The sequence below is a fragment of the Sebastes fasciatus genome, chromosome 6 (assembly GCF_043250625.1).
Source record: "Sebastes fasciatus isolate fSebFas1 chromosome 6, fSebFas1.pri, whole genome shotgun sequence".
Classification (NCBI taxonomy): Eukaryota; Metazoa; Chordata; class Actinopteri; order Perciformes; family Sebastidae; genus Sebastes; species Sebastes fasciatus.
Window position 1 is genome coordinate 36,825,635 of NC_133800.1, and position 10,272 is coordinate 36,835,906.

General features: G+C 39.1%; 2 protein-coding genes across 3 annotated transcripts in view; both read right to left on the bottom strand.

The window, feature by feature from the left end:
- Positions 1 to 862: 862 nt before the first annotated feature.
- Positions 863 to 7,671, bottom strand: LOC141770018 (actin, non-muscle 6.2). Of its 2 annotated transcripts, none has more exons than XM_074639602.1 (9): positions 7,598 to 7,671; positions 5,285 to 5,409; positions 5,074 to 5,202; positions 4,309 to 4,419; positions 4,123 to 4,207; positions 3,466 to 3,627; positions 3,158 to 3,349; positions 2,495 to 2,676; positions 863 to 1,448 (listed from the first exon to the last, which is right to left on the bottom strand). In XM_074639602.1, the coding sequence occupies exons 2-9, from the start codon at positions 5,405 to 5,407 to the stop codon at positions 1,305 to 1,307; spliced, it is 1,128 nt and encodes a 375-aa protein (XP_074495703.1). In that variant the 5' UTR covers positions 5,408 to 5,409; positions 7,598 to 7,671; the 3' UTR covers positions 863 to 1,304. The 2 variants fall into 2 exon arrangements, with proteins under 2 accessions (XP_074495703.1, XP_074495704.1); XM_074639603.1 differs by having other exon boundaries at positions 7,525 to 7,610.
- A 1,931-nt stretch (positions 7,672 to 9,602) lies between these two features.
- Positions 9,603 to 10,272, bottom strand: part of LOC141770163 (uncharacterized) — a gene marked incomplete at its 5' end in the record, with an annotated part of 6,263 nt that continues 5,593 nt past the window's right edge. The window contains one exon of the mRNA XM_074639822.1: positions 9,603 to 9,616. Coding sequence (XP_074495923.1) covers positions 9,603 to 9,616 — 14 coding nt within the window. The remainder of the gene's footprint in view (positions 9,617 to 10,272) is intronic.

Below are 10,272 nucleotides of genomic sequence, written 5' to 3' on the forward strand. Positions count from 1 at the left end.
GAGAGCAGCGCTGAGCCACAGCAGACATGATGAAGCCTGCCCTTCGAATGCATTCATTCAAAATCCAGCAACTCAACACCTTCCTGCAGGGTTGTGCAGAGTTAATGGTGCATTTATTTGTGCTTAAGAACGTAACAGTTATTCCTCTGATACGCTGCTTTGTTCTCACTAACGCCGCTCCCTCTCTTCATTCAATCTATAGCTTACTCGACAATCGCTGATCTCTCTCTCCCTCGCTCACTCGTGGAGCCGTGGAGGAGGGGCCAACTTTGAATGTCGTGTGTTTAAAAACAGCAACCGAAAATTTCAACATACTATGCCTTTAAATAACATTCAGTACTTTGTGACATCTTTCTGTATCATTTAGTTTTACAAAAAATGTAAGGTGGTCACGCACATCCAAAACCGTAGTAGACTTCACACTTTAATATTGTGTATGAATCTTTATAAAGAGCTCTGTCCTTTACGGACTTTTGTTTTTTAGGAGTCTGAAGGACTTTTTCCAAGTACGGTGTCTTGACTACAGGTACAAATATCCACCAGACAGCAGGGCAGTTGCCTCTTTGAGAGATGAAACTCACTGTTGCATGTCAAGCTTCATCGTTGTGAATGCACAAATGCTTGAAAGTGATCCAGATGAGCATAATCAACATTTTGAATCACCTCCTCTCATCAGGTAAATGGCAGCTACACAGTAAGAAGCTTTTAACTCTGTAGAAGTGAGGGGGACATGTCCCTTGTGTAAAGACTTTGATGTAAAGCATCTATAGTGATAAGGAAATAACATTTTCTGGAACTTAAATGCACAAAACACATTTTAAAATTTGTGAAACTCAAGCAGCAAATGACGACATCAGAGAAGTTGTCAACAGTTGGCATTTTATTGATCAGGAAACACTCCTGTTGAATATTGATACAACTCGATTCTGAAAGAGTCAAAATCGACAGAACGGATGAGGAGAAAAGCTGAATATTGCATTCAGTTGTTAGAGGTAGATAGACACGGGTAGAAAGAGATGTTCAGTGATAATACTGTTTGTTTTCTTTGATCATCAGTAGTTAATCACCAGAAGGAGTGAAAGTTGTGAGCAGAGTTAGAGGAACATGTTCAGAAATGGTGTTTGTAGGAGTTGTTGAGGATCTGCTGAGCTGAGAGATTAAAATGTAAACAGTCTCTTGATTCATCTCGTGTGGCATTTCGTATCTTTTAGTCTGTTCACTCAAGAGGAACCAGAGACCGTCCGAGTTAGTTGGATGGAAAAGTTAAAAAGCATGTGGGGCAGAGGAGGAAGACGTGGAGCTTTCTAGAAGCACTTGCGGTGGACAATGGAGGGGCCGGACTCGTCATACTCCTGCTTGCTGATCCACATCTGCTGGAAAGTGGAGAGGGAGGCCAGGATGGAGCCGCCGATCCAGACGGAGTACTTCCTCTCTGGGGGAGCGATGATCTGGAGGGGAGAGTAGAGAAAAATCCAGTAAGACGGTAAGATGTGATGCAGTATTTCTGGATTTGAGATTTACCAGTTTCATGAAGAAATATTTCACAGGTTTTATTATACGTCACTGCCAATTAGCCTTCAAATAGACATCAAAATGCTTCAAAGGATTTAATTGCCAATTGTATTTTGGAGGAGACATTTTACTAACGTCCACAACCTGTTTAGATTTGAGCTTTATGACAAAGTTTGTCCACTGGGGGGCAGTAAAAACACTTAAGCCCTAGGGTGCTGGAAGGTGTTGTTCGCCTAGACAGACATACCCAAAATAAATCTGTAATAGCTCCACAACTAGCAGGTCTATCTGCATGATCTTGGTCTCTATGGATAGGTAAGACTTCGGAGAATTCATCCCCAGTGTCAGTAACTACGCCTGAGTAAACTGTGATGAACCAAAGGGAAAAATTTACATTTTTATCCCCAACTCAAATGTTTTCTAGATCAGACAGTGGATAACAGCATTATAGCAATGATGCCATGCACAGAGCTGCCACTGAATTCATTCAGCAACTCCTTGACTACAGCTGTGCCAAAGCAGATATAAATAACACAAAGCACATAGATTCTATAAAGGTTTTAGTCAGGATAGGACCAGGCCAACTCTCCATTTGGCCAATTGGATACCCAAAGTGTGCCAAATGGGTTTTCTACCTTTTGAAAGGGAATCTGGCTCTAAAATACTACCGATATCCACTACAGGAGGCTATGTGACCACAATGGAGACTTTGGCCATAACATTTACCCTGAGCATCATCACATTCTACCATTGTGCACAGTATTAAATCAATAAAAAATAAAAATAAAATAAAGACAACCACAGCATTTTATTAAGTTTGGGTACCGGGTTCGTCAGGTAAAAGAGGTTAAAGACCAAGTCAGGAGACAACACCTTGAAGTTAGACCTGCAGGCTGAAGGACTAAAAGGTTTGTCTACAGCACCCTTTCCTAAAAAACTATTATTGAAGTCATCCATTAATCTGAGTGAAAAAAATAACTACCTTGATTTTCATGGTGGGTGGGGCAAGGGCGGAGATCTCCTTCTGCATGCGGTCAGCGATGCCGGGGAACATGGTGGTGCCACCGGACAGCACGGTGTTGGCGTACAGGTCCTTACGGATGTCCACGTCGCACTTCATGATGCTGTTGTAGGTCGTCTCGTGGATGCCAGCCGACTCCATTCCTGAACACACGGACGGAACAAGAGTTCATTTAGTGTTCAGTTCAACTTTAATGTTGATTTCTAGCTCATACCAGACCAGAATCGTCAATGACGACACCCTGATGGCAGCGGAAAACCTTCACGTACTGAGAAGTGCCCAGAAACTCTGTCCAAGATCTTTATAAGAGCGATTGGTCAAAATAGTCTTTAGGCTTTTTAAGACATTTTACGATTCAAATCAGAATTAGTGAGATTTGGCTGCTGTTTGACGAGACTTATTCAATCTTGATGTTGACGGTTTACCGCAAGGAACAGTAGAATTGAAGTTGGATCATCCTCCTGGATTGACCAAGAACTCAAGAACGATATCAGAGCGAGATAAGGCAAGACCAAACTGCATTCTGCACAAATTGTGGTAAAGGGTAGAGTTTTCACAGCATTGTCAGTTTGTTTTAATTTATTTTCACTAGCGATGGAGTCCATGTTGACGCTTGTTACCTACCGATGAATGAAGGCTGGAACAGAGTCTCTGGGCAGCGGAACCGCTCGTTGCCGATGGTGATGACCTGTCCGTCGGGAAGCTCGTAGCTCTTCTCCAGAGAGGAAGAGGAAGCTGCCGTCTGCATCTCCTGCTCGAAGTCCAGAGCCACGTAGCATAACTTCTCCTTAATGTCGCGCACGATCTCACGCTCGGCTGGAGTTCAAGAGTTGAAATATTTGAGTTACAAAAGGACAAAAACAAGACGTAAATATTCAGAAGAATTCATAAATTGTGTCTTTAGTGTTTGTTTAAGGGAGTAAAACTCGTACCAGTGGTGGTGAAACTGTAGCCTCTCTCAGTGAGGATCTTCATCAGATAGTCGGTCAGATCTCTGCCAGCCAGATCCAGACGGATGATGGCGTGAGGCAGAGCATAACCCTCGTAGATGGGCACAGTGTGGCTGACACCGTCACCGGAATCCATCACAATACCTGCAAGACAGAAAACACTTCTGGTCAGTTTGATCAGCAGCCGTTCATGGTTCAACACTGGCTGCAGTTCCTCCAACCTCCTTGCTATGGTGCTGAAAGGTGTGGTTCGGCTGTGACTCAGAGGGTAGAGCAGGTTGTCCACCAATCGGAAGGTTTGTGGTTCGGTCCCCGGCTGCTCCGGGTCACATGACGATGTGTCCTTGAGCAAGACACTTAACGCCAAATTGCTCCCGAAGGCATAGCCATTGCATTTTATAACGTTTTTAAAGGCAGTGTTTTAACACACAGCTCAGCCGAACCCAGTACTGGGTCTGTCGGGTAAAAGAGGCTAATGGCCGCTAGATGTTACTCCAATTGAACCAACTACTGTTTGATAAAGAAAACCCAACATCTTAAGAGTCAATTTTTTGAGCAGGAAGTCTGCATCAAAAGCCAATTGTGACATTTGATGTTTTAAGATGTTCCAGAGAGACATGTTTGTGTTTGAGTTCTCACCTGTGGTACGACCGGAGGCGTACAGGGACAGGACGGCCTGGATGGCCACATACATGGCAGGAGAGTTGAAGGTCTCGAACATGATCTGGACCAAAGAGAAAACACAACAGGTGTTCACTGCTGAAGACCAAACAAAAAAATACCTGTAGCTCGTTCCAACTGGTTTTAAAGAAAGCGTGAACACACCTGTGTCATCTTCTCCCTGTTGGCCTTGGGGTTGAGTGGAGCTTCGGTCAGCAGGACTGGATGCTCCTCAGGTGCAACACGGAGCTCGTTGTAGAAGGTGTGATGCCAGATCTGCAGGACAGGACAGCTGGTTAGTTTGACAGCCTTTTTTAAAACTGGCCTGGTCTCCCATTTTTATTGCAACCTTTGAGCCGGGTTGTCACAAATGGGGGCTCGTCCGGGATTTGAAGGTTTTAAAATAGTAAAAGGCATTTATTTAACCAACTAACTATAAATAGCTAAACAAATGTGGAAAATCAGTAATGAGTAATGCAATCAAGTCATCACACCTGCAACAGTGGCTCAGACTCTCTTAAGGTGGGCTGTTAAGGTGGACTAGCTTTTCTCCTTTAAGTGACGAGCTGCTCCTCTGAATTTTGCTCAGCTTTTTAATAAATGTAATAGTTCTTTTAACCCATAGCATTAATCAGCTAAAATTCTTAATGTCGGTAAACGGTTAATTAACCTCCCCATCTCTGATCTACAAAGATGGCGGTGTATTCAGTCATTCTGTGGACATTTTACCGATTTTATTTGTTGTATTAAATCGGCAAGTGAACGAAAATGTCTAATTTTACGTCATTTTCTTTTTCTGGATTGAACAGCAGCACAGACGGGTGTCCAAACTACAGTAATACGACAGTCTGGACCTCCAACGCTTCGCCGTGCAGACGACAGATGTTGACGTAAGCTCCAGGTGTGTAAACGTGACGTAGATGTCTTTACCTTCTCCATGTCGTCCCAGTTGGTGACGATGCCGTGCTCGATGGGGTACTTCAGGGTCAGGATGCCTCTCTTGCTCTGGGCTTCGTCTCCCACGTAGCTGTCCTTCTGTCCCATTCCCACCATCACACCCTGCATACAAACACCCCTTTACAGTCACACTGCGTTTACCTGGTGGGTTAGACTTTAAACGTCATCATGCTGGCGTTGGTACCTGATGTCTGGGGCGACCGACGATGGAGGGGAAGACGGCGCGGGGGGCGTCGTCACCGGCGAAACCGGCCTTGCACATGCCGGAGCCATTGTCAACAACCAGGGCAGCAACGTCGTCTTCCATTTCTGAAAGCAAACATTTACATTAAAGCTTATTTTTCTCCCATAATGCACCATAAATAGTTCCTGTGGTCTCAGTAAACTCTTTATAGTTAATCACCTGAAAACTGAATTAATAAATGATCCATGAGTTTTGGTATCGATACAAAATACTCAAAAACAGCATAGTGGATAAAAGAAATAATTTTTAAGCATAATAAGAAGCTTTAACCGTTTTAAGAAAATGTGTCAGAAATAAGCAGTGTGGAAGTGACCGGGATCATTATTTTATGTGTAAGGAAACATCAGGCTGGACTTAAGCATTGTTTTCTTAATTTCGTAAAACTAAATGTAACAAATACATATAAATTTATTTCTATTTTATACAAATTAAATTAAATAGTAATAGATTGTAACCAGCAACTTCGTAAAAAATCCTCAATTAACAGATTTTTTATTTATTATTAAAATAATAAATCATACACAAGTATCTTGGTAAAAAGAAATCTTTAAAATTAAGAGTTTTTATTTATTATTTATCTAATAAAATTGTACACAAGTAACTTGGTAAAAACAATCCTCAAAATTAACAGAATTGTTATTTATCATTAAAATAATAAATCTTACACCAGTAACTTGGTAAAAAATCTACTGAGTAATTTATTTCAATGTTAATATACCATGTATATTATATACACTTTAATTTTAATTCCAGTTTAAGTTTGACCTTTTTTGCTACATTAAAAATGTTTACACAATTCCTGTTAATGTTGAGGATTTTTTTAAGTTACTGGTGTACGATTTATTACTTTAATAATAAATACTAATTTTGTTAATTTTGAAGATTTTTACCAAGTTGCAAAATTAAAATTGTATTTGTTAATAAAATAATAAATTAACAGGAGTTACAAGTCAAGTGTAAACATTTTTAATGCAGCATCAAAAATGGTCAAAACTTAAACAAGAATTAAAATTCCAGTATGTAACGTACATGGTATATAAACATTGAAATAAATTGAATAGATCAGTACATCCCTAACATCTTATAAAAGTCTTTTCCCTCCTTCAGCCCTGACTGGAAAGACAGTGGTTTGTCGGGCGTGGCACTTCAAATCGTCCGAAATGATAAACTGACATTTTAAGTCCCATCGTTTCAGGACGTTTCAAAACAAGTTGGGGCAGAACAAACAGGAAGTGCAGCCCTCCCTCAGGACATTCACACACATCTGAAACAATTACACAACTCCAACTAAAATTCCCAACAAAGAAAGATTTCACAATGCACTTCAGAATAGTCTGACTTAGCTCAAACAACATCCTAAACTGTAAGTAGGCCGATGCTGGACCGGTAGAAGAAGGTCTGTACACTGTAGCTCCCTTTAAGTGCAATTTATTGGCACTAATGTTCTTCTTCAGACTTCATAAATCTGCACAGAGACGCCATAAGTTACTGATGTGTGATTTATTATTTTAATAATAAATAATGAAATAAATGTATATCTATGTATTTATTGGTTTTATTTTGTTTTTAAAAAATTAGGAAAACTATTTTTAAGTCAAGCCTGATTTTGCTTTACTCATAAAAGAAGGATCTCTTCCACACATTGAGGCAAACAGTTTATTAATTTAATTAATCAGAACAATATAATCACAATAAAACTATCCTTAAAAAGTTAATTGAGATAATCTCCTTTTGCATTTGTGTTATTGATCATTTCCATCAGACCTGCTGCTGTTTCCTGTTAATATTACTGATTTATTTTATCCTCCAGTGTCTCCTCAGTTTATAATTTAATAAAAAAAAAAAAAAAATTGTATTTCATCCAGATTACAGTTAGCTCTTTAAAAGCTTTGTGTGCTGATACCTTGTTAGAGAAATACCACTTATGCTGCAGTATTTTGACTTCTGTCAGAAAGTTCAATCTTGGGAGTAAAACACTGAAAAGTAAAGTTCTTAATTTCAAACTATAATCTGCTGTTTTAAAAGATTCAATAATATATTGCCATATCAAATGCCTCACACTGCCTTCCATTATTAAACTAAACTAAACGCATCTCTAACGCAATAAAGCGTCTAAATGCTGTCATCATCTACCTGTCTGCAGTGATTCAGTGCTGCTGTGTCCTTTAATAAAAACTCACCTGTAGCAGTTCAGTTCAGAGATGTTTCACCTAAATGAACCTGTCAGAGAGAAAGAGCAGCTGTGCTTCTTACCTGTGCAGGTGAGTCTCGGGTGTGTCAGGTGTATATCTGTACCTCAGCAGGTGTATCTGTGCTCCAAACCGCAGCTGTTTCGCGGGGCTGCGCACTTTCTCCATAAAAGGGAAAGTTCTCTGAGCTGCTGCTCTGATTGGTCCAGGTGAGCAGGATGCCTCAAGGTCCTCTCAGCTCGGGCTCTGATTGGCTGGAGCAGCCATCCGTCGAGGGGAGGGGGTGCATTCCAATACCTACTAAACTAGAAAGGTTTTGGCCACATTCCAGTCCGGTCCCTCCCAGTCTGAGTCTGCAGTCTGTAGTCACAGCTCAGTGAGTAGAAATCTATAGAAAAAAAATATAGAAATAATAATAAAATATCCAATAAAGCACATTTAAAAAGAATAAAAGTTGACCAAAGGGCTGTACAATAATACACAAATAAAAAACATAAAAACAACACAATAAAACACCAAGACCAATTTACAACCAACAGGACATTAAAATTAAAAAAAGAGTTAAGACAAATAGGAAAGGAAAAAAAGGATTAAAAATAGCATATAAATAAATAATAAATATATATAACAACAGTGCAAATAATAATGCAGAAAAATAGGATCTATGCAAATTATATAAATGCATAAATAAATAAAAATGCAAGAATAGTATGAATAATACATATTATTTTAAATGTAAACTGTATAAATAATTGCAGTAAATTATTGCACTGTTAACTCAGTGTTGCACAGTTGAAGATAAAATAAATTATGAGAGGGGTACAAAATAATAAATATATGTTAATATATATATATATATATGTGTGTGTAGAGAGAGAGAGAAATATTAAGAACATATAAATAAGAAATATATATATAACAACAGTGTAAATAATATAAATGCAAGAATAGTGTAAATAAATAAGAATATTATTTTAAATGTTTTGTATAAATGAATGCAGTGTTAATGCCGGAATAAACCAGATTATTGCACAGCTGAAGATGTAATAAATAATGAGAGAAAATAATAAATATATGGTGTGTATATATATCTATATATATATATCCATATATATATAGATCTATATATCTATATATATAGATCTATATATATATATCCATATATATATAGATCTATATATCTATATATATATAGATCTATATATATAGATATATATAGATCTATATATATCTATATATAGAGAGAGAGAGAGAGAGAGAGAGAGATGCACATCAGCTTTAATAACTAATACAAGTAGGACTGATAACAAAAATCAATATCAGTGGATGTTTTTTCAGACTTTCTTGGACATTTTTTTCTGACATTTTTCAGACTTTTTATTGGACATTTTTTCGGACAAACACCCCTCACACATTCACTGATCTGGAGGTCAGAGGTCAAGAGACCCCTTTGAAAATGGACATGACAGTTTTTCCTCACCAAAATGTAGTGTAAGTTTGGAGCGTTATTTAACCTCCTTCATGACCAGCTAGTCTGACATGGTTGGTACCGATGGATTCATCAGGTTTTATAGTTTACTATGATACCAGTATATTCACTCTAGCTTTAAAAGTGAGCCGCTACAACCTCTGAAAGTTCGACTGCGTTGCAGCGTTTTCTTTGGAGCAGGTGGTATAACACGTTGCTTCTTTAAGTAAACAGAACGAGGAGGAGTCCGATCTGCTAATCTGCTAATTAAAGTTACCGAGTGTTAACTCGTGTGTCAAATGTCTTTCAACACCTGCATGTGTTTCCTCCCCCCCGACACATAGTTTCACTCTTTTAGATGTGATGAGCTGCATTTCTCAGGAGGGAGTGTTGTTTGTCTGACAGAGCCGAGACTCTGGAGAAGCCAGTTTAACTTGTATCTCCTCTCGTGTTGTAGCTCCTTAATTAATTTAATTACAACCTGTGTCCATCTTCCCCCCTTGAACTGATTATATTTAAACAACCAGACTGGAATCTATGGTTGAGAGAGAGAGAGAGAGAGAGAGATTCTCTATTCTTAGATGAGCGTCCTCCATCATTCTCAGAACGTGTCGTCTGAGATCTTTTAAAGAATGTAAAGATCTCTTTGAATGCGCTGAAGGCAAAACTGCTGGTATGAATACCAAAAGCCACACCTCAGGTACCAGCGGAGAAAATGTGCTCTAGACAGAAGATGTACTTTACTCTCTACTACACTCTCTCTCTTTCAGCTGAAACTGAGCGAACCAAAGTTTCAAAACATAACAATAGTTTGATTACAGTCAGTTAACCCTCTGAGACCCGCGATCCCGACCGACTCTACTGTCTTTTAGGAGCTCTAGCAGGTTCAGTTTTAAAGCTAGAGTAAAGCTACTAGTATCATATGAAACTAGAAAAAACCTGATGAGTCCATCGGTACCAACCATGTCATACTAGCTTGTTGGGAAGAAGGCTAAATAAACTCCCAAATTAACCTCTAGGATAATCACAGCCTCATGAAAGAGGATGGATGGATCAAACTAGAGACCTAGAGCATTCAGAGGATGGATGGATCAGACTAGAGACCTAGAGCATTCAGAGGATGGATGGATCAAACTAGAGACCTAGAGCATTCAGAGGATGGATGGATCAGACTAGAGACCTAGAGCATTCAGAGGATGGATGGATCAAACTAGAGACCTAGAGCATTCAGAGGATGGATGGATCAAACTAGAGACCTAGAGCATTCAGAG

Coding starts and splice junctions, on each gene's coding strand:
- LOC141770018 (XM_074639602.1), bottom strand. CDS start 5,407: ATGGAAGACGACGTTGCTGCCCTGGTTGTTGACAATGGCTCCGGCATG. Junction 4,420..5,073: donor ACTGGGACGACATGGAGAAG/GTAAAGACATCT, acceptor CCTGTCCTGCAG/ATCTGGCATCACACCTTCTA. Junction 3,628..4,122: donor CGCCTCCGGTCGTACCACAG/GTGAGAACTCAA, acceptor TCTGTCTTGCAG/GTATTGTGATGGATTCCGGT.